Source organism: Drosophila erecta, unplaced genomic scaffold, assembly GCF_003286155.1.
Source record: "Drosophila erecta strain 14021-0224.00,06,07 unplaced genomic scaffold, DereRS2 tig00000092-arrow-pilon, whole genome shotgun sequence".
NCBI lineage: Eukaryota > Metazoa > Arthropoda > Insecta > Diptera > Drosophilidae > Drosophila > Drosophila erecta.
This window is the reverse complement of record NW_020825207.1, coordinates 8836753-8859442: the sequence shown is the minus strand read 5'-3', so window position 1 is coordinate 8859442 and position 22690 is coordinate 8836753. Positions and strand designations below refer to the sequence as shown.

The following is a 22690-nucleotide window of genomic DNA, read 5'->3' as shown; positions in this document are numbered from 1 at the left end:
GAGCCGCATTTATATCGCCGGCTGTGCGGAGGCTCTTTTATTCGTCCCCGGGGGCGCAAAGTATAAAGTTTCTCATATTAATCACAATTTACAGCTGAATACATTTCGCAGATTGAAGGATTGGCTTTCAGTTTTAGTGGGAATTCAGGACTTTCTTCTGTGGGCAGTTCATATCGTTTGAATTCGGATTTGCAAAGTTTTCCCGCCATTCAGCTTGAATTTAACTGACTGCAAGCGAGTTAACAGAGCTGTAGCTAACAGCTGCAACTGCCTATGAAGTATATCGTATCCGGTTGCCAGTGTTTCATTTGTCGTCTAAATTAATCAATTTCCAATCAGCATAGGTTGAAAAAATTTAAAAAAATAAACAAAAAATAATTAAATAAATATAAAACAAGTAGGAAAAATGTAATTCAAAGTGCCGTTAGCAGAAGTATCGTTACTACGCATAAATTGCTTACTCGCAACTGGCCACACTGACTAGCCACTTTTTTCTTTGTGTAATTTTTTGTAGTGAAAATCGGTAGAGTTTAAAGAAGAATTTATCGGTCAAATAAAGCGAACCACAAACGTTTCCAATGTCGGAGAACAAGGAAGAGACCCTGGCCAGTTTTCAGGTAATGCTCTTCATAGATCTCCCCCGAAAACACCCTCAATTTCGCTGCGCACATTGCGATGCGTGTGCGTTTTTGGTGTGTGGGTGACTTTGGCAGATAGTTCCAATATCGAACTATTACTATATGGTATATGGTCTTTATGCTCATCCGCAGAGCATCACGGGAATTGACGATGTGGGTGAAGCCTTTGCCCACTTGGAGGAGGCCGACTGGAATCTGATGGTGAGTGTGCAGGTTCTTTGTTCAGTTGCCCTGCTTTGGATGCCCCATCTCCGGACATGCTTTGTCATAACACTACGTTGTTGCTTTGCAGGAGGCACTGAGTCGGGTGATCCCGCACGACGATGCGCCGCTGGCCAGTCCCCATCCTATCCAAGGGCCAGAGCCACCGGCCAGGAATCCCGTGGAGAGCACCAATGGCTTCCGTCCGCCTGGTTATGATGAGATGCCCGGGACCTCGAACGCTTCCGGTTTCTTTGCAGCCGCCCTGCATAACCAGAACCAAAACCTAAACCTAAATCAGCCGCACATCCAGCAAAGATTTCCAAGTGAGTTGAACATGATAGCGCCGCTTTTGTGCCTTGACTTGAAACGTATCTACTATAGCGTCACAATTGCTAGCCCAGCTGACGTCCAGTATTAACCTGGACCCCGCGTCCAGCCAAAACAACAACCAGAACGTGGTCACCTTCAACATCCACTTTAACCAGCAGCTCTACCAGATCCGTTTACCATTGGAGGCCACAGTTGGTAAGGATTTCTATTGGATCTTGATCTCGAGCCGCCTGAGCCAACTTATCCATAAATCTCCCTATTAGAACAATTGAAACGCAAAATCTTTGACGAGACAAGTGTGCCGGTGTGCAGGCAAGCCATTCGCGGCTGGCCACCCTCGAAAGCCAGCGATGCACAGCAGCTGGGCACGCGTATATGCAACCTAGATCTCGCACCGGAGAACGAACTGATCCTGGTGGACCTCACCGACGACGGTTTCATGGACACCGAACAGTGAGTCCCCTCGAAAATACTCTTTAAATCATTATACTCAATAATCTTGCGTAGAGATGAAGTGACGCAGCGCGTGGACAAGAACTTCACCATTTTCATACAGTTCGAATCGGACACCCCACTCACTCTAAGCATGTCAGGACGTACGACAGTGCAGGAGGTAAAGATGAACGTGTGCGACATCAAGAGCATACCAGTGCGCCACCAGGAGTGGACCGGCTGGCCTAATGGTTGTGACAATGACACCACTCTGGCGGTACGTCGAAATAAATAATTTCTGATGTTAGCTTAATTCTAATGCTTCAAACTCTTTAGCAATCTGGTATTGGGCTGTCGCATAGATTCGCTGTTCGCAGCACGGAGCGTGCAGCGCCAACAAATTCCAACCAGCACAACGCATTCGAAGTAGTGACTGCGGACAGCGAGAGCTCAGCTGATGAGTTCGAGGATGCTACAGACTTCAACAACGCCGAGTACATATTCACTGACTTGCCACCCGCTCAGCACCTTAACAGACACTTAAGTGAGCATTATAAATACATTCTTTCTAATGCATTCGGTAAAGCTATTTAATTTTCTAGTACCAAACAACACGGATGACGAGACAAGTGGCTCTACGCAGTTTGTCGAGAACTACAAGGCGCGCTATGGCGAGCCCTGTCCCGAATTTTTTGTGGGCAGTCTTGAAAGCGCCAAGCAGCTGGCCTGCCTTAGACCCGCCAAGGAGGTAATATTTGGCTTATTCCTCTTGTAAGTTTTTACTAGCTGACTTTTTTTTATGATTTTAGCGTAAGTTGCTGGCTATTTACTTGCATCACGGCAAGAGCATTCTTATCAACGTTTTCTGTGATCAACTGATGAAACATGAGAGCATTATCCAAACTTTCAAAGAAAAATTCGTTCTATATGGCTGGGATATGACCTACGAGAGCAACAAGGACATGTGAGCCGTTATTGGTGTACTTCTATCTTATTTTATTGATAATTTATGTGTGCCGCAGGTTTCTCTCCTCGTTGACCGCTTGCATTAGCAGCAACGCATCTCTGACGGCCAGAAACATTAAATTGGATAAGCTGCCAGCCATTATGTTGGTGGGAAAAAGCCGCCAGCTGGGCAGCAATTGCGAAGTTTTGTCTGTGATTCATGGTATGCCCACTGAAATCTTTAAAATGTGGTATTTCGTATTATAATTTAATACTTTGTAGGTAACATTGGTCTGGATGACTTGCTTACGAGGCTTATTGAAACCTGTGAGATGTTTGAAGAGCAGCTGCAGGTGGAAATACGGCAAGAGGACGAACGCGCTGCCCGTGATCAGGTGAAGGCAGAGCAGGACATGGCCTATCAGGAAACTTTGCAAGCCGACATGGCTAAGGATGCGGCAAAGCGCCAGAAGGAGGCTGCCCAATTGGCCGAGCGAAAACGAATCGAGTCCGAGCGAGCCGAAGAAGATGCTAGACGGGAGTCCATTAGATTAGTTGTAAGTTCTTGTGGTTTTTCGTTTATAAAGAGCTTATAAAAAAAACATCTTTCGCCCAGGCTCAACAATCCTTACCTCAGGAGCCGTCGGAACAGGAAACGGGGACTTCTAAGATACGTGTGCGTAAGCCCACGGGCGATTTTCTGGAGCGGCGCTTCTTTACCAACAACAACCTACAGGTAAGTGCTACTGAGCAAGCACTTGAATCGCCTGCTGACTGTTCTCTGTTCCACCAGGATCTGCTCAACTTTGTTACGGCCAACGGTTTTCTCATCGAGGAGTACAAACTAATCAGCAGCTGGCCGCGTCGGGATCTCACGGCCATCGAGAGTAGCCAAACACTAGAGTCGCTCAAGCTCTATCCGCAGGAAACGGTCATCCTGGAGGAGCGATGATTCCGCTTGTTACTTTAAGGCAGTTCCGTTCGATTGGTTTTAGTTTTTGCATTAATATCTGAAGATTGTAGATCTACCTATAATTTACGTACTTTAATTAAGCGGAGCAAGCAACACGTTTACGAAAGCATACACACCACATACATACATATATACCTATATCTAAAGATAATGATAATGTCTAGCTGCAATTAAGAGTCAAAGTTTTATACAAATCCATACTATTCATAGGATATCCAACTTGCAATCCGATTGAGCAGCACTCTCCAGCACCAGATACTACCGGTAAAATATATATGCATGTAGCGCAGCAGATAGAAATTGAGCAGAGCAGCAAAGAATAGAAAGGAAATACTGCATTTATGTTGGCTTGTTTTATTTTATTAATAATAAATTATATAACATGTACTGAACGCTCCGCCCCAGGTTACACATGCGCCTAATTACACTTAACAACACAAAGCTGGATGGGAAAAAGGGTTGGGATTTGGGCGGAGGGGAGGGCAGAGCCGTGGGCGGAAGGGGTTAAACAATGAGCACACAAATCTGACACGAGTATTGGAAGGGAATTGAGCGCCTAGGACTTCCCCAGGAATTGTTCGATGGGCGCCAGCACAACCAGCAGAATCAGCACCGTGACGAAGAGAACCAGCACCACGCCGTAAACTCCAAGCAAACCCTTGCGCATGCCCGCATACTGAAATTGGAAAGTAACAGGATGAAGAATATCGACGATATTGATCCGTGTTAACACTACTTACCGGGGCATCCATCTTTCGCTCCATGCTCATGCCATTCCGCATGGCGTGCTGCTGATGATGGGACATATCGCCCATTTGGAAGGTGTTCGCCCGCTGGCTCTGATGACGCTCCGAGGCCATGCCGCCAATCTGCCAATGATTCAAACACAAGCCGATCTACACATTAAGGGACATAGCCACCAGTTCTCGAGGGGATGATGGGTGACAGATGAATTAGTATGGAATGAATGAATGTTTAGGGACACAACTAGAACCACTGTACAGGCAGGCGATGCTGGGTCTAATCTTTGTACACTTCGGGGTCAGATGAGAGGGGATAACCAACCACTACAGAACGGTTTACTTACGGAGAATATCAGGTGGACCAGCACCTGTACCACCACGAAGCTGACCAGAATCCAGTCCATCCATTCGGGCAGCTCGGCCTTTGGTAGTTTTACCGAGAAGAAGATGGTAACAACTGCAAGAAGATTTTGGAGTAAGACATGAAATGTATTTGGATGATCTCCGACCGCTGAACTTACTTCCCAGAATATGGGCCAGGTTACCGCCCAGCCAATGACCCCAGTTGAAATACGGCCGCTTCTTGTCATTGGGTCCCGGCCGGAACAGAGCTCCAATGGGTTGAATGAAGCACAATATAACCGTGATCAGACCGATTATCGAGTGGGCATGCCACACAGCCCGCTTCAGCTCCACCCAGATGAGTACGTAAGCGGCCACCGTGAGCGACCAGGTGGTGACCATGAGGAGGCGATGCCAGGCGAACCACTGATCCTTGCCGCAGCTCTGGCTGCCCACCCACGTCTGCTTGAAGTAGCGCGCAAAGATGATGCCCAGCGAGGTGGTTCCAATCCATGCGGCAATCATGAAGGCTCCATGGAGCTGGATCAGCAGCCTGCTAGATCCGCTCAAGTCTTGCACCTCCGCCAGATTGATCGGCTGCGCGGAGGGTAGTCGTCCGATGTCGTGGTAGCCCACGCTGTTCTCCTTAAGACTGCTGCCCGATGCCACCAACAGGTGGTACTTGCCATTGCGCAGATCAAAGGTGCGTCCCTGGACATTGGTCACTGCATCCCTTTGCACACGGCAGTAGATCACTCCGTCCACAATGGAGGCGTCCAGCAGGCGAGCTGAGTTCTGGTTCTATAAAGAGCGGTAATCCATTAATTCAATATTCTTCATTTGATATGGTGATATTCAACTTACCACACTGGATCTCACTGCCGAGTAAGGAGAGGCCGAAGTCAAGGAGGAATACAGGTTAACCCTGCCATTCTCTGGCACACACTCGGAGGTCAAGTCGTCACCCATCTTGGCGTCATCAGAAAGACCAACAGCAACGTAAGCAGCATTGGTTCCTAGAAAAAGCGATGAAGATGAAGACCAGCTTTGGGAAAAATAAAAAAACAGGTGACTCACCCTTGCCGGACTGAATCTCAAACTCAAAGACATCTCCTCGCACCGTGACCACAGTAATGGAGGTACAACTCTGCGTAGCCACGCAACCGTCGGGGAATCCAAAGCAGTTCTTGCTCTGTCCGCAGCCATTGTAGATGGGATCCGAGGAAACGGCGACCACGTTGTTTGGCGCCACATAGCTGGGCGGCACATAGGGAGCACGAGTGGTGCCCGCGGGGTAAGATGGACTCTGTGTGGGTAGTGGTGGAGCAGCGGACAGATCGCGACGTACTATCTGGACGGGCTGGGAGGGCACGCCCACCCAGAATTCATTGTAGCTCTGGGCAATGGTGGCACTGATGGGTATAAGTAAAATATAGAATCATTGAAGCCTGGCAGTTAAGGTCCCAGTGACTCACTTGAAGACCACCTGGCCGAGGAAGTCCACTGGTGATTGCCACTCCAGGATAACCTGCTGCTTGGGCCCGGCATTGCTATGCGTGGCTGAATTATTCACGGAGTTCTCGCAGTTCATGAGCTTAATGGTGCCATCGCGGGCGGGTCCAAATTGTCCGATGATCTGATGAGGTGGATTCCGATTGCGCGCCTGGATCATGTAGCCGCCGAAACTAAGGCCAGCCGGCACACCCGTCAGATCCACGCGAAGCGTCTGACCCTGGCCAAGTGTCGAGGAGGAGGTCTCCACGCTGAAGGGCGACACACTGTTCTGGGGCAGCACACTGCCGCCGGAGTGGAACGGCAGCATGGTGTCGCACACGGTTTCCGGAGCACCTTGCGGCAGACTCTGTCCCGGATCCGGCCAGGTGGCCATCGCCAGCAGCGCCGTCACCAGCGTTGCCAGCCAACTCCGCATCGTCAGCGGCCGCATCATCGTGAATGGAGCACCTGTCGTGGTAGACAATGCCGCTTAGAGTTCTGGTATCGAATGGTAATTGAGTGATCAGTAGCGAACCGTGTCCCGACTTCCGTTCCCCTATGTTTCCTCCTCACCCCAGAAAGAAACCATATATGTATGTACATATGTACGTTGCTATCTGAAACCCTCGTCAGACATTCGTCATTTCCATCTTGTGTCGTCTGTTTAATTACCATGGCATAAATAATTGCTTTCCCGCTTATCGGGGGCACGTTTTCAGCGAACCCGCAAACAAATGAATTGCGAATCTATCTGTGCATCTACATATTTGATAAAGATCGAAGTATCAACAGCTGCTGAGTGGATGGGCACTTTAAGTACCTATGACATAGGGTAAGAGAACGTTCCAATAGAAATATAAGTATGCTCCATAGGTACTTCTCCTAACATTAGTCTAATTGATATGCTTCTTAAGCAAATTACTAAGAATACATCCCAGCTCCTCGTTAGGTTAAGCTGCTCATTTGAAATGAATGTTCCAAACGACAAATTAAGAACCAATTTGTTTGGCATTATGTAGCCCACACATCAAAAGACTGTACCACAAATCAAAATACAGCCATTTAATTACGACTGCGGCCGCTACTGGCCGAGATTGTGTTTTCCCGATACAAATATATGCATTTGCGGGCGGACGTATCGCTTAACACCGTTTAGCTTTCAGATTGCCGGCCACTCAGCGCTTATCACTTTGGGAATATCACGGCTCGTCGGGCATCGCTGCGTATGCGTACTATTTTTACTGACTGCAAATATATATTACGCATACGCTTATGAATCGAGCTAATTACTCGCTAGCGGCCATAAATCAACGTTTATTATTACTTAAGCAAATCGGCGCATTAGATGAGATTTACGAGCTACGGGTGCTACTTTTGTTCATACTCGCAGGTTAAGAAAACATTAACGAGGTCAGTTCCCCCTTTGAGTCACAAGATGACTTTTGCTTTCGGCGAAGCCAAGATCAAGATCAATGAGGAAGTGAGTGGGTAGAATACATTATGGGCCTGGGACTTTCCCATGTGCGGCGGTGGCAATACAGACGACAGTGATTCATCGACAACCGCACGGACATTTGTATCTGTATCTGTATCGCCTGTATATTTTTATCCCGCTCCGTGTCAAGAATTCGAATTGAACTTGAATTTGAAAGCGTTTACGATTGACCTTGCCGGGTTTTATAGCGCATGTATCTCATATAAGCGTGCTTACTTGTTTTTATTCATTTGCCTTTCTGTGAAATGCCAGCCAAATGTTAATTAAAGCGCGGCTTAAGCTCGATACAGTCATTGTTTACAACAATTTTTGGCAGCTGGCTTTGGCTGAACCTTTGACCACTTGGTCTTTTAAGAACCGCACAATGGGTGTTCGCATTTGGGTAGACCTTGAAAGTCAAATGTATTGATTGTGAGTGATTTATCTGAAAAGCATTCAGCCAGACCTTCGCGAAGGTAACACTTCGCGTATCTACATCGGTGGTTGGATACATATGCGTACATATGTATGTATCTGAATGTTCGCACTCTCTGTAGAAGGCAAAGTGAAAACCGAAAGAAATTTCACCTGCCGCCGTGGCACCAAAGTTACGATAAATGCTTTCCATTAAATTCTTGGCACATTAATAAGCGTTTCGCGCCATATAGCCATTGGCCTACCCATATAACCCTATGACCACGACTCAACAACAAACTCAACTGGAACTCGGCTTTTGTTTTCTGTGAACGTGGGACAAAACTGATTAGCGACTTTTCCGACAGCAACAATGAGCCATTATGTGGGCCCCCACCAACAACAGCGTGACTCCAACATGCTCATTGTGAGGGGTATATATCGCATGCATATATACACGGTATGCAGTGCACACATAGAGCTTGTCTTGCCCTTGCTAAAAAAGCCAGTTTTGAAACTCGTCACAAAATAATCGCAATTTGAATGCTATCGGTGTGTGTATGCACGAAATATAACCACTTATACGTTTTTGACAGTCCAACTCTAATTGCTTCGATCAATGCGAATGGCATGTAGATCGCCGCCATAAAGGTAAACGACTTGGTTAAACCCACCGCCTTGGACTGGATGTCACTCCAGATGGTTTGTGCTGAATCACCCACTTCTAGAGTTGCGTAAAGCAATCATAATTGGCATATGCCTGTAAGTCGATAAGATTTCACTTGACTTTGGCTAGTCCGTTAGATTGGGGCGCAATCAGGCCAAGAATTAGGTCTTCATATGCTGGTTTTTTCGCTTTATCATCCATTTGACGTGTTGGATGTACTGTTCCTGGGTAATTTTGTAGCACACGCCAGCTATTGGCTTTTGACCCCATCCAAAGAGTTCAAAGGGGGGCGTGCCTTGGGTATGGGGTTTGACCAGACCAATTTCCTTGCACCGTCACAATCTTGGCCGGACATCGCGTGCCAGCACCTGTGTAAACTGGGTTAACTACTGGCCTGTGGTGCGCAGTTCCAGGTACCCAGGCACTAGAGCCTTCAATCCATTCGGTTTGCTTTTTGGAAAGGAAGCATTGCTACTGAATTTTCAGGCTGGCTCTGTGCATACCGAATACGATTGATCAACATTTGCACATGGAACTTGATTGGCATGTGTCAAAGATGAGGGCCTTAGTTAATGTTTAACCAGGCGATAGTCGCACGACTATTTATAGATCGATTTGAACTACCTATGGCTACGAATAATGAAATATATGAGAATTTCAGTATCTATAGGATAACCCATAATCATCATATGTCTTCTTGACCGTGCCTATTAAGTATTTAATGTAGTATATAAGGTAGTATATATGTTATTTGTATAGTATGGCCATCTAAAATGCCCTCAAAGCAACTTCTGTCCAAAGTAAGTGCAAATTAATTGATTGAGATACGAACAGGTGCTCACTGTAAAACCTGGTAGAATGCGTTAACTGTGCCACAGTCGCGGGCCGAGAAAAAGGCCTTAACGACTCGAATATTGATTCGATGTATTCACATAAAATGCCCATTAGATGACATCATATGGCACAGATCGAGGAAATCGCGTCGCAAAGTGGGGCCAAAACAAAAACTGTAGCAATTGTCGTCATTAGTGTGTCTCAACTTATGCATGGAAGTGCACTTGTGGAAAGTGACTGTCGCCGCTGATTTATCAGCCATCGAATTGCGCAAGCCACTGGGCTCGTGGACGCGAGTGTGTCCATTCCTATAAAGGGACCAAGGCACGTCCCGAGATAAACCCGAATAGGTTGGTCTTCTGTTTTCACTACCTTTCCGTCGCGACTTGTTTACATCACACAATTTTGCGCAGGCGCGACGCTTGACATCACTCACTAGCTTTTATTTCTCTGCTCATTTAATTAATTATTAGCCATTGTACTCGTAATAGAAGACTTTCATTGCGTCTTGCCATTGAAATGTTGTGTGCGAAAAAAGATAAATCTATGCAAGCGTTGAATTGAATGGGCAGGGGGTGGGGGAAGGTGGAAGGGAGAAGGGAGAAGTGGGAAGGGGAAGGTGGATTTGTGTGATCTCAGCATCATTAACATTTCTGAAACCGGTTTCACTGTACATGCGACACAGTTCAAGTGGATTGGATACAAAAACACAGCAATAGCTTTGGAATTTTTATGTACTGATTAGGGGATCGGTCTCAAATTCGATGCGTTCTCAAACATATGTACATATGTCCTATTGACATTGTCTGAACGAACACCAGAAGAAGCTAGGGCTGTGCTTCAGGGTGAACTTGATGTGTCACTTGTTGCACGTTGCAAAACTGCATGTGGCACTTATTGGCCATGGGCACACCTGCACGCCCAGTAGAACTACATCGCCATTCATCGCGAATAGCTCAAAACCCGTTTGGTCAAAGCACGCACTAACCTAAAATCGCTGTCAACAATATTCGAAAATCACTCCGAGCTGCGTTAGCTCCGTAAATTCTCCGCAAATAAACCGTATGGATATGGCAAACCGAACGCAACGAATTGCCGCCAACGACTGAAAAGTCGGCGGAGAGCGATGGAAAAGTGCTGAGAAGTAAGTATTTGAAGTGGTTTCAGTCGTGTATCGATAGTGAAGCCAACCCGCCGATACCACCAACTACCGAGCTTTTTGGTTTTAAGCCAGCGAAACTGGTTTTTAAATACCTTAATACAGTTTGATACCAACGTTTTAAAAAGGCTCCATTTCAATTTCATACTGCACAACAAATTTTGAGGGTTTATTCTTTAGAGCTAACTTCAATTATGAAATCTTAAGTATTGCCCAGCTAAGTGGCAAAATAAATTCGCTGAACTATTTAATATTAAAACGTAAATACAAATATTCTAGTGAAGCTCACAGACAATTTTTACAACTACAGAATTTTGTTCTGTGCTGTCCAGATTACTATGTATATGTAGAACAGGGACCAAGATTTTCAATCTAATAATAAATCCAATATTCTATTAAAGTATCCCATTTTTAAGGAGGCCTTGCGAATCGAATTTAGCTAGATGCTTATCTTCTGGTTATTCTTGAGTCCTCGAATGTTTACTTTCAATCGTTTGATTGAGTGATAACCTGGAAGCGAGATTTGTAGCGAACGAATTCGAAGGATGATTATTCCGGCAGGGAGATCTTATGCTTTAAGCTTTTTTGTCTTAAGGGTTTTAGGCACCATATCCTTATGGATATCCATATATTTCCTCCTTTTTACCAAAAAAGAAAATGACTTTCCTTTCTAAGAGTTAAAGTCACCATAAGCAAGACAAGAAAATGTTTTTGAAAAGACTTACACCTAAACAGATGTATAATATATTAAATTGCTTCAAATACCTTGCACGTCTTTCATTACAATAATGAAAAATCAACTTTCTTTCATTTTCAATTGCACATTTAAATTTACCGCAAATCCATTACATTTGGGGAAAATTGTTGCCAGCCCTGACATTGGATTTTTCACAACCTCAAACAACGGTCACACTATCGGCTGACTATTGAAAAATTTGAGAAAAAAATTAATTTGACCCGAATAATGCGCTTAAAGTTATTTATTTTTACGGCGCTTCTCGCCCTTGTCAGCTGCGAGGTTATCATTGGCCAGGATGAACTGGTGGACGAGGTGTCTGGCCTGTTCACCATCGAAGGACGTGTTTCTCCGCCTGATTCCCTTTTTTCACCCATTCAAGGAGGCGGACGAAGTGCTCCGGTGAATAAGAATGCTCCCAAATGGCACACGGAGATTACGCTGTCCATCAATGACGGCGAGTTCAAGGGATTCGTCCGAGAGGATGGACAGTTTATGATCAGCGGAGTGCCCTCTGGCAGCTATATCCTGGATGTCCACCACCCGGATGTGTTCTATGAGCCGGTCAGTTAAGGGAATCCCTTCAATAGAACGCCACATTTACTGACATTTCTTCAATTGCAGGTGCGCGTCGAAATTAATCCAAAGGGAAAATTCCGCGCCCGCAAAGTGAACTTTGTCCAGCCCGCCCAAATTATGCAGGTGCCATATCCACTGCGCGTGAAGCCACTAATGCCCTTTAAATACTTCCAGACCAGAGAGCAGTGGAAGGTACGCTATTATGTTGCCTAACACGGTAGAAACGCAAATCTAACTTTTGGTCTTGACCCGCAGATCACCGACTTCCTGTTCAGCCCCATGGTCCTGATGATGGTCCTGCCCCTGCTCCTTATGCTGGTGCTGCCCAAGATGATTAACGATCCCGAGACCAAGAAAGAGATCGACAATTTACAGTTCCCCAAGATGGGCAATGATATGCCAGAGATCAGCGAAATGCTGACTTCCCTGCTAACGGGCAAGCAGCCAGAGCCCAAGGAGAAAAAGCCTGCTCCGGCAGTCAGGCAGGCGAAGAAGCGGAAGGACCAGTAGTAGTTGGCCACCAGATAGCTTTTAGATTTAAACCTAATCAGAGCTCCGAGCTGAAAGTCAAAGTCAGGTCGAATAAATGGTAAATTTTCATTATAAGACATTGCCGCTTTATTTGAGAAACCCAATTGTTTGCGGCCGCTTGGGTCCGACACGCTCCTGCTCTAGATTCAGCATTTTAGTAAGCAGCCGGTCCAGGTGCTCGCCAATGGCCAGACCCAACTCCAGACAGTTGCGCATGGTGTCCCGGTGCATGGCCCCACCGCCGGTCAAGTGTGTTCCCGAAAGGAATGCCTGTCCATCCCTCATGGAAACTGACACAACCACGCTTACTGTGCTGCAGACCTCCTCCTCCGCCGAAGGATCCACTAGGCAATAGTCACCGACCTTGCAAACTGTAACCAACAGTGGAACAGTCTCAATGCTGATGCGGGTGCAGTCATACGGATTATCCGATATAATGAGGTCTGTAATGCCGGCATCCAACATGGTGGCCGTCACCCGGGGCAACTTTGTGTTGAACAGAGCTGCTTTGGCGGCCAGCGACACTGCATCGTGTAGATTGCCGCCACACTCCAGAATCTGCAAGAACAGGCATTAACAATTGGATATACTTAGGCACACTTGAGTCTAACCAAGATGTCTATGTAAAGCTTCCAGCACTGCTGACCCGGAATGAGGCACAACGTGCGGTAGTCGAACGCCAGTGGCGATTCGTAGGCATTCTGCAGGGAGAGAATCAGTTCCTGGGCCAGATCCGACCCCCCGCGTCCCTCAAACTCTGGCGTGGCGTTAGCAGAGCTAAAATATATATGTTATGGCACATATTTTGAAGTTCTTCAGTATCATTACCAATCCACAAAGAACTCGAGTTTACCAAACTCGGGAGTCAGCGGGTTGGGAACATCAATCTCGGTTTTCACGCCCACCAGTATGTCTGTGTTGGCAAGTCGAAGGCGGGCGGAGCCACTAGCATTGCTGACCAGTCCGGTTTCCAGGTCCATGGGTCGGTAATCCCGTCGAGAACGTCCATCGCAACGAAAGTCATCCTAGAATCGAATAGTTTAAGGAACAGCCTAAATTTCCATTTCACTTACCTCCACGCCGTGTAGAATATATGTTTTTTCTGCTTCGCTTAGTGCAACATATGCCATTTTAGTCTTAATTTACGCAAACAAATATTCAAAACAAATTCAACATGTGCAATGAACTAACATCGATACTATCGATGTCCCGAACTTCGACAGACCAGGGCTGCCACAAATACCTGAATTCGATAGTTGATAGGTGAAACAAGAAATGTATTCCATACGGCTAAGAAGTTAAATATACAACATTTTAAACATAATTAATAGACATTTGTTCCCATGGGCGACTTTACACTGCCCTTCAATTAAGTGCGAAAGGTGTATTTTTCTGTGTGAGGGCAGGGTCGGACAACAACATTTCGAGCACAGTCGTTTCCAAATCTGGTAACACTTTTCCAAAACAAGCCAGTCATTTCGTTCTTGCGGCTTTTCAACAAACATCAATTGTAAATTGAATTGTGACAAATTGAAAGATCAAAATGCTTCCCGACTTTGATTTAACCGATACGCCGGTCAGCACTGGCGTAAGTATGAAGCCCATAACCCACATAAATGCGTACTAAGAGCACAGTCCTACCGATTTGCAGACCACCATTATGGCCGTGGAGTTCGATGGCGGAGTGGTTATTGGAGCCGATTCGCGCACTAGCTCTGGCGCCTATGTGGCCAACCGGGTCACCGACAAGCTGACCCGCATCACGGATAAAGTGTACTGCTGCCGCAGCGGATCCGCCGCCGACACCCAGGCCATTGCCGACATTGTGGCCTACTCCCTGAACTATCACGAAAACCAGACCAACAAGGAGGCTCTGGTGTTCGAAGCCGCCTCAGAGTTCCGTAACTACTGCTACAGCTACCGCGAGTCTCTGCTCGCCGGCATTATTGTGGCTGGTTGGGATGAGCAGCGCGGCGGCCAGGTGTACAGCATCCCGTTGGGAGGCATGCTTACCCGCGAGTCCTGCACTATCGGCGGATCGGGATCCAGTTTTATCTACGGATTTGTAAGGGAGCACTACCGCCCCAACATGCAGTTGGAGGAGTGCGTTTCGTTTGTCAAGAAGGGTGAGTAGTCTATTCCCATAATGATGCTAACAAAGTTTATTTTCAAACTAATCCCATTTAAACCTCCTCTAACAGCTGTCCAGCACGCTATTTACCACGACGGCAGCTCCGGCGGTGTGGTACGCATTGGCATCATCACCAAGGATGGCATTGAGCGCCGTATCTTCTACAACACGGAATCGGGCGCATCCGCTGTCTCCAGCACTCCCAGCTTCATTTCCTCGGAATAAATAGTATACTTACCCAAATAAGATCGATCAGAGGAAGAGTTGCAAACTCGTCTCATGCTAATAAACTTGGTTTTTGTAATATGGTTACTTTAATTTGTATTTTGGCTCTTATGGCAGTACAAAAGTTAAGTCTCTATTGGGTAAATGGTAATAAATAATCGAAAACCTAAGCCTAAGATGCATAGTCATACAAATAGTGCTGTTCCTGACACTGGTCCTTCCTCACAACTCAGATAACTACTGCGGCGAGATTGGAATGTTCCCTACAGGTAAGTCATTCCACCGCCTATCACATGACAGTCAATACCGAAATCCCTCGCTTACACTCTAATTCAGTCCAAGTGCACAATAATTTAGGAGTTGAGTTTGGTCACCTCGGCTGCGTCTATAGACTGCGTCTCCATGGACTTGTTGGTGGCACAGCGCTGCCTGCGGTGGCGGTACAATATCTCCGGGGTCCAAAACAGAACCACCGCTAGCAGAATAGCTCCTTGAGCATACAGGCAGATAAGGTAGGAGTCGGCGTAGTCTCGTACCCATCCCAGCAGCTGACCCACTGTGATTACAATAATGCCTTTGGACATCATGCTCAGTCCGAGGCCGCCGGCTAGTTTTTCCGAGCGGCAATGCGCCGATATGGTGAGATTGTTGTTAATTACGGTGGCTGATTTCATCATGCCCGTCAGCACAGACATGGAGATGATCACGGGCAGCGCTTGATTCTCGGCAAGCACACAACGGGCGACAAAGAGTCCAACAATGCCGATCAGGAACACCACACGATAGGGGATTCTAAGGTGATCTGTGACGATGGGCAGTAACAAACGACACACAATGTCAGCTCCAGCGACAAGGGACATGCAGAATGCCACCATCTGGCTGTTCAGTTTTGCCGTTTGTTCAAGGAAACCAGGAAAGATCATCGTGAAGTTTATGGTGGCCGTGTAGACTAGAGCCATGCCCACAATGATGCTCCAAAATACTACATCTTTGAGCAGCTCCAGATCCATTGCTTGTACCAGACGTTGTCCCATTCGGCTGCACAGAGTATCCACATTTGGCGGGCTACGCTCGGTTTTGCTTTGGTTTGTAGAAATAACAACCACTTGAAGGGGACTAGTCCTCTCGCCATCGGTCTCGGCCAGGAGTCGAATGTGTTTGCGGTTGTTGTGCTTGGCAGGCGGATTTAGGGGTTTCAAGAAGGCAGCACCAAAAAGCTGTGAAGTACTGAGGCTGTAAGCATTGGATTAACCCAATTTTATATTCTTAACTTACCCCAAATAGTGATAGGGAAGACATGGATAGGACGGCGTAGCGAAAACCATGGTTATCCAAGAGGTAACGCACTAGGTGGGGGATAAGCACCTGACCAAGTCCAGCACCTGCCAATGAGACACCCACAGCTCGTCCTCGCTTTGTCGTAAAGTACGAGTTAATGGCCATGAATGTGGAGGGCGAGATGAGGCCCAGTCCGAAGCCCACGAAGAAACTGTAGCCCAGAATAAAGTGCCAGCTTTCTGTAGCAAAGGCGCACAGAGCCAGGCCCAGGGCGACTAGGATGCAGCCTGTCGCGGCAACATTTCGGGGCTTAAAGCTTTTAATTGCGGGTCCAATGAAGAGGCCAGAAAAGTTAAGAGCCAGGCTGTTTAGATTTGTGATCAAGGCCGCGGTGAAGGTGTCCTCTTGCATTTTCTGCAGCTCACCCACAAAGAGCTGGCCGAAGACTGACAAAATGGATTGGTTGGTCATCTGGAAGCCGGCATGTGCAATAAAAATGTTTACTTTTGTGTTTTCGTTTCAAGAGTATTGACCACTCACATTAATCAACGCCACGGCCGCTACCACAATCCATCCGTAGCCGCCATCGGGCACAACGCGACTCGACTGCACATCCATGACTGTGCTCTCCGGGTTTCTCGTCGAGATTAAGCTGGCTAAAAATATGTAAACAGCGATAAGTGGACTTTTAAAACGTCTGGCTTTGTTTATGGCGTCTAAACGCAGGTGTAAAATGTGCGTTCCGATAAGAAATCGGACTTACACATCGGAGACGAGGTGAACGGCTCGTCTCAGTGATTTCTCCAAACTGCGTGGCCATTTCGTAAACAACGTTTTAACAAATTAAGGCGAATTAAAGCTTAAATTAAAATAAATTAATCTCAAAGTCGCAACACTTTGAGATAGTATGACCTGTCTGCGAATGCAATAAAATGTACATACTAAAAACTGCGCACTTCTTATGAGTGTGATATGCACCTTCCCTTTATGTGCCAGACTGTCATTTTGTTTAACAAAATAATTACGGTTTTTCTATTGCTGATAGTGCTTATCTAATTGTTAAATGCAAATAAAGGCAAATAACCCAATGTAGTTAGTTTGAAAACACTACGGTCCCACTATTCTGGATCGGCTTATCGATAGCCGCTAGCGATGACAGTAATCAGCTGTGCGTTGGCCTGCTTTTAATTGTAAAATAACACAAATTGTTAATATTTTTTGTTGTATATGTACCTGCGTCTCTTTTACAAATGCCTTGCTTTTTGTGCACTAAAAGTGTGGATGACGTGTTCGGCAATATAGAATTTGCCTCAGAGGAAGCCGATTCATTGGGCCTGCGATGCATCATCGAGAAACACTTCTGGCTCCAGGTAAACAAACCAATAACATCTTTAGTATTATTATTATTGAGGAGTCCACTTTTTTCAGATCCCTGCCTCAAGAACCGGCTATGTGTGCGGCGCTTGCTGGGAGCAGCTGCTGCTCTTCCACAACTTTTACCTTAATGTGGAACAAGCTCACAAAGCACTGGGTGAAACTGCATTGAAGGAGACATCCCCGCCAGAAGTGGTTGCTTCCGCACTAGAGGAGCACATCGTAAAAAGCGAGCAGGCTGACAGCGTAGCCGCTGCCGTCAAACGCCGACGTGGCCGTCCTCGAAAAGTCACTCAACACGATGCACGCGAGGAGCTGAAGAGCGTGCTGGAGCAAATAAACCTAAACGAAATAAAAATCGAGTTCCCTGAAGCTGACTTGACAATTGCCGATGTGCTTGAGGATCAGGAGGAGCATGATTTCCTGCCCGACGACTGCATCAGCAAGGAGGGCGCGGAGGAGCCAGAGGACTTGGAGAAAGAACAGCCGAAGCTTAAGCGAAAAGTTAGCGGACGCTCAAGAGGTCGTGGACGTGTGCGATTGGCGGAACGGCCCCAAACAAGCGCGCTGCCCAAAATCCAGAAATCACAAGAATTCAACGAATATATTCGTGAGCACTATAAAGTTCAGTGCCACATCTGTAACTTGCCAATGGAGGGTTTCTCCGAGATGCTGGCCCATGTACGACGCGAGCACAAGCAGCGCGGCTATTCTATGTGCTGCAACCGAAAGTTCTGGAAGCGCGGCGTTCTTGTGGACCATTTGCGACGTCACCAGGACCCTGAAACCTTTAAGTGCTCCATCTGCGCACGCGTGATGGGCCACCGTCGAAGTCTGGAGTTGCACATGCGCATGCATGAGATCAAGACGCGCGGGCGACTCTATCACTGCGAACAGTGCTCCAAGGGCTTCTTCAGCGCAGTTGTTTATGAGCGCCACAAGCTCACTCATATACCCCGAGAGCAGTGGCTGGTGAAATGCACGCACTGCGAGAAAACGTGAGTGAGCAAAAGATGTGCGGTTTTTCAGATTGTTACATTTGTATTTTTCAGTTATCCCAGTCAGTATACGATGCAGCAACATGTTAAGCTGGTCCATTTGAATTTATATGCCAAGATCTGTGATGTCTGTGGAAAATCCATCAGAGGTCGCGAAGCCTTGGCCAGGCACATGGAGGAGCACACGGGCGGGCCGCAGGCAGCAATCAAGTGCCACTTGTGCGACTCAATGCTAACCACCAAATATGGACTTGCCCGCCACATAAAAATGATGCATACCGCTGAGAACCTGCAGCCGATGCAGTGCGAATTTTGTCTGAAGATTTCCCCGAGTCTACAGGCACACCAGCACCATATTAAGTACACCCACAATACGGTGCGTAGCCATCAGTGTCCCATGTGCGAAAAGGCCTTCAAGAGGCCGAATGAGCTAAAGGTAATTAGTAAAATTATTAACAAAGCAGGTGTTATGGAACTATTCTTGCAGGAACACATGACAACCCATACTGGCGAGGTTTTGTACACATGCCCCCATTGTCCGCAGACCTTTAATTCAAATGCCAACATGCATGCACACCGCAAGAAGGTGCACCGCAAGGAGTGGGAAGAGAACCGCCACAAGCGACTGAATCGTCCTCGCAAATCGGACACGATCATCGCCGTTAGTGTACGCAAGACCACAGAGACCAGGCAGGATGGAGGGATGGGAACTGCAGGAGCGATAGCAACTACCAACAGCCCTGGATCAGAATGCTAGCCCTAGGTGAACCTTTAACCCAATAAAAACCAAATGGGACACCACACGCCTGTTGTAGCGACGAAAGGGGTAAACAATTTATATTATTATTAATTGAAATCCCTGCGCCGATGGGATCAACCGGCGGAAACTGGTTTTTCCATCTGCACCCCGATCATCTCGAACTGGTAAAACGGACATCGGAGCTGGCGTTATCAGCGATTAAGGTCGAATGTGGTAATTTATAACACATATAGACGCATATAGCACATAGGTTCAGTTTAAATGCTCTTATTTTGACGACGAGCAAGCCGCGATGCCTGGCTTAGGCAGACGGACAAACCAGTTTGAGTCGGTTTAGAAAAGTGGATTTCATCCTTATCAGCGAATTGGCATTATCATGCTCAGTTCAAAGGTACCATTAATCGGCGTGTGTTTGTACACATTCTAGTCTTCTGCGGAATCTTCAATCTGTGCCATAGAAATGACTAGGCAACCTATGATGGCTTGTTTTCCATCTGTGGTAACATCTTATTTACCAATGGAATATTTTGAATATTTTGCAAGCCGCACATGCTGCGACGCACATCTGCCAAGATCTCTGACCCTTTTTTGCATCATTACTTTGTTGGCTGTGATTCCCATTGGTTTAAGTGATTCCCGTGGATCTATCTCTTACTTATATTTATAATAGCTATTCATTTTACTCAAGACGTTACGCGAACCATTTTCGGTGATTCCCTTCCAATTCAATTCGTCTATATATGTAATTTTCTTTCTTTTCATCAGTAACAAATATTGCATTCAAATTGTTATTTCGCAATGTTTTTCAATGTCAAATATTATCTGACATCCAAATTAAGAACGATAACACGATTTTAAGCGACACTTACCTGCTGTAACTAGGTAATCTAAATATTCACTGTCAATGAAGACAAATCTTTTGTTTGTTTAATTTCACACTATCACTGTGCCGGCTCAGCTCTTCTAGATTTGATGCTTATCGCGCAACGAGCAAATATTATTTAAACAATATGCTTCTTCCAGACCCTCCTTTATATTCGTGAACAGTGTTGCCAACATCTTTCATAGGCTCTGTCCTGCGGGATCAAATCCCATGAGCCAGTAGAGCATCCCAAAGCCCGCAGCAAACCGGAGTACAGAGCCCGTTGCTCTGTAAGCCTCTTACATATGTACCTATTATATACGTACACAACGTATTGGCGGGATCTGAAGAAGTGGTAAGAAACGAACTTATTTTATGCGGCAGGAAAATTCTGGTTTCAAAAACTCAGTTCGGCGCCAAAATATCGATAGCCAACTAACAGTTGTTTTACCCGTGGCGTATATAGTGGAACCTAATTTCGAAAACTCAGTTCGACGCCAAGTTATCGATACGCAATAAAATTTTAAGAAAAATATCGATTTATTGATATTTTGATATATTATCAACAACCCTAATTTAGAGTCTCAAAATATTTCAAGTAATCTCAAGTAATAGTGAGGTCTTTAAAGTGAGTAGTAAAAATTGTTTTAAATAAAGCCTGAAGAATGTTTAACTTACTGTTGGAACACATAGTTATTGCCCCTTTTAATATTTGTTTAGGAAACATATTTTCTTTTAGCCCTATAATTCCCAACTAGTTCTAGTGAAGACTGTAAGGCATGTCTTCTAATTTTGAGTCACAAAATATTTCAAGTAATCTCTCTTACCGGTCGAGCATTGAGTGTAGTGTATTTGTAGTGTATGTACCGGTGTATGTATGTATGTATGTATATATGCATGTATGTATGTATGTATGTATGTATTTATGTATGTATGTATGTATGTGTGTGTGTGTGTGTATGTAAGTATATGTATGTATGCATATATGTATGTATGTATGTATGTATGTATGTATGTATGTATGTATGTATGAATGAATGTATGTATGTATGTATGCGTTACTTGCACAAATTAGTAAAAATTGTCTTAATTAAAGCCTGAAGAATGTTTAACTTACTGTTGGAACACATAGTTATTGCCCCTTTTAATATTTGTTTGGGAGACATATTTTCTTTCAGCCCTATAATTCCCAACTAGTTCTAGTGAAGACTGTAAGGTATGTCTTCTAATGTAGAGTCGCAAAATAGTTCAAGTAATCTCTCTTACCGGTCGAGCAGTGAATGTAGTGTATGTGTTCTTAAGTGTGATTACTTGCAAGATCAAATTGGCATCTCTCTTGAACAAATAACCGGGCAAATGTAGGGATGTCGTAATATTAAAATCGTATCGATGATATTTTTTTTATCAAAAAAAATGATGATAATATTTAAAATATCATAAAAATATATGGAAAAAAAAAAATATAAAAAAAATCGCAATATCGATATTTGGGCTAAAACAATATCACGATATAAATTTAAAATTTTCAGAAAAATATCGATATATTGATATAATATATTATCAACAACCCTAAACAGTTGTTTTACCCGATAGCTTAGTGGAATATATAGAATATTAAGCATTAACCATGGATATGACTAGCAGGTGGAAGAACCTGGTACATAAACAAAATGTGTACAATATTTATTTTGTTTCTACTAATTCAAGAAATGGAAAAGGAAAAATGGAAATTCGTACAATTTGAACCCTCCAGAAACGCCATTTACTGCGCCGCTGTCTGCACCCACCTCGCTCAGCTGTTTCGGTTGTCTCCCTCGCACACATAATCGTGAACGTGTCAACCGAAGGCTTTTGTTTTCGTTCCGCATTTTCCTAGCTTTTCCGGGCAATATGGTAGACGACAGCACACGAAAAACGCTCAGCAACATTCCCCTGCTCCAGATTCGCGCTGGTCCGCGTGAAAAGGATGTGTGGGTGCAGCGGCTAAAGGAGGAGTACCAGGCACTAATCAAGGTGCTTATAAAGATTCCGATTAAGTTGTAGTCGATGGAACTAGTAACGTTTCCCCTTTGCAGTATGTGGAAAACAACAAACAGTCCGGCAGCGACTGGTTCCGCCTAGAGTCCAACAAGGAGGGCACCAAGTGGTTCGGAAAGTGTTGGTACATGCACAACCTGTTAAAGTACGAGTTCGACGTGGAGTTCGACATTCCAGTGACGTACCCAACCACTGCGCCCGAGATTGCCCTTCCGGAACTTGATGGCAAGACAGCGAAGATGTACCGTGGAGGCAAGATCTGCCTGACGGATCACTTTAAGCCTTTGTGGGCACGCAATGTTCCCAAGTTCGGAATCGCACACGCTATGGCTCTGGGTGTAAGTACTCAAAACATACCCACGACATCGATGGATCTTCTTGATCAATCCTTTGTTACAGCTTGCTCCTTGGCTGGCCGTGGAGATTCCGGACCTCATTGAGAAGGGAATCATTACGTACAAGGAAAAGTAGCTAACTAAACTAGATAAAATTACTGGCAACAAAACAATGAACAAAGTTTAATACGAAAG

General features: G+C 45.5%; 8 protein-coding genes across 11 annotated transcripts; 5 read left to right on the top strand and 3 right to left on the bottom strand.

Moving 5' to 3' along the window:
- The first annotated feature begins 429 nt into the window (after positions 1-429).
- Positions 430-3864, top strand: LOC6548775 (FAS-associated factor 1). 2 transcript variants are annotated; one of them, XM_015156817.2, is made up of 13 exons: positions 430-617; positions 771-839; positions 931-1165; positions 1239-1367; positions 1436-1625; positions 1680-1881; positions 1941-2148; positions 2207-2352; positions 2414-2568; positions 2627-2772; positions 2832-3106; positions 3166-3285; positions 3343-3864. In XM_015156817.2, exons 1-13 carry the CDS (start codon positions 579-581, stop codon positions 3499-3501), a joined length of 2073 nt encoding a protein of 690 aa, XP_015012303.1. In that variant the 5' UTR covers positions 430-578; the 3' UTR covers positions 3502-3864. The 2 variants fall into 2 exon arrangements, with proteins under 2 accessions (XP_015012303.1, XP_001975430.1); XM_001975394.3 differs by having other exon boundaries at positions 1224-1367.
- On the bottom strand, positions 3861-10624 carry LOC6548776 (putative ferric-chelate reductase 1 homolog). 2 transcript variants are annotated; one of them, XM_001975395.3, is made up of 8 exons: positions 10479-10624; positions 6083-6569; positions 5685-6019; positions 5472-5623; positions 4787-5408; positions 4610-4722; positions 4263-4391; positions 3861-4198 (listed from the first exon to the last, which is right to left on the bottom strand). In XM_001975395.3, the coding sequence occupies exons 2-8, from the start codon at positions 6553-6555 to the stop codon at positions 4079-4081; spliced, it is 1944 nt and encodes a 647-aa protein (XP_001975431.1). In that variant the 5' UTR covers positions 6556-6569; positions 10479-10624; the 3' UTR covers positions 3861-4078. The 2 variants fall into 2 exon arrangements, with proteins under 2 accessions (XP_001975431.1, XP_026835893.1); XM_026980092.1 differs by having other exon boundaries at positions 3867-4198; positions 4263-4418.
- An 894-nt stretch (positions 10625-11518) lies between these two features.
- On the top strand, positions 11519-12570 carry LOC6548777 (ER membrane protein complex subunit 7 homolog). The gene is made up of 3 exons (XM_001975396.3): positions 11519-11949; positions 12010-12156; positions 12220-12570. Exons 1-3 carry the CDS (start codon positions 11614-11616, stop codon positions 12472-12474), a joined length of 738 nt encoding a protein of 245 aa, XP_001975432.1. The 5' UTR covers positions 11519-11613; the 3' UTR covers positions 12475-12570.
- LOC6548778 (exosome complex exonuclease RRP42) lies at positions 12559-13740 on the bottom strand. Its single transcript, XM_001975397.3, has 4 exons — positions 13569-13740; positions 13324-13520; positions 13107-13272; positions 12559-13053 (listed from the first exon to the last, which is right to left on the bottom strand). Exons 1-4 carry the CDS (start codon positions 13623-13625, stop codon positions 12583-12585), a joined length of 891 nt encoding a protein of 296 aa, XP_001975433.1. The 5' UTR covers positions 13626-13740; the 3' UTR covers positions 12559-12582.
- A 173-nt stretch (positions 13741-13913) lies between these two features.
- On the top strand, positions 13914-14938 carry LOC6548779 (proteasome subunit beta type-6). Its single transcript, XM_001975398.3, has 3 exons — positions 13914-14083; positions 14147-14621; positions 14697-14938. The coding sequence occupies exons 1-3, from the start codon at positions 14039-14041 to the stop codon at positions 14849-14851; spliced, it is 675 nt and encodes a 224-aa protein (XP_001975434.1). The 5' UTR covers positions 13914-14038; the 3' UTR covers positions 14852-14938.
- LOC6548750 (monocarboxylate transporter 13) lies at positions 14931-20576 on the bottom strand. 2 transcript variants are annotated; one of them, XM_015156212.2, is made up of 4 exons: positions 20131-20576; positions 16670-16785; positions 16127-16600; positions 14931-16068 (listed from the first exon to the last, which is right to left on the bottom strand). In XM_015156212.2, the coding sequence occupies exons 2-4, from the start codon at positions 16745-16747 to the stop codon at positions 15205-15207; spliced, it is 1416 nt and encodes a 471-aa protein (XP_015011698.1). In that variant the 5' UTR covers positions 16748-16785; positions 20131-20576; the 3' UTR covers positions 14931-15204. The 2 variants fall into 2 exon arrangements, with proteins under 2 accessions (XP_015011698.1, XP_001975435.2); XM_001975399.3 differs by lacking the exon at positions 20131-20576 and adding an exon at positions 16893-17164.
- LOC6548751 (transcription factor grauzone) lies at positions 17262-19304 on the top strand. Its single transcript, XM_001975400.3, has 4 exons — positions 17262-17499; positions 17558-18501; positions 18556-18937; positions 18989-19304. The coding sequence occupies exons 1-4, from the start codon at positions 17380-17382 to the stop codon at positions 19256-19258; spliced, it is 1716 nt and encodes a 571-aa protein (XP_001975436.1). The 5' UTR covers positions 17262-17379; the 3' UTR covers positions 19259-19304.
- Positions 20577-21884: 1308 nt separating the features above from the next.
- On the top strand, positions 21885-22689 carry LOC6548752 (ubiquitin-fold modifier-conjugating enzyme 1). The gene is made up of 3 exons (XM_001975401.3): positions 21885-22136; positions 22199-22498; positions 22560-22689. The coding sequence occupies exons 1-3, from the start codon at positions 22014-22016 to the stop codon at positions 22629-22631; spliced, it is 495 nt and encodes a 164-aa protein (XP_001975437.1). The 5' UTR covers positions 21885-22013; the 3' UTR covers positions 22632-22689.
- Position 22690: the final 1 nt, after the last annotated feature.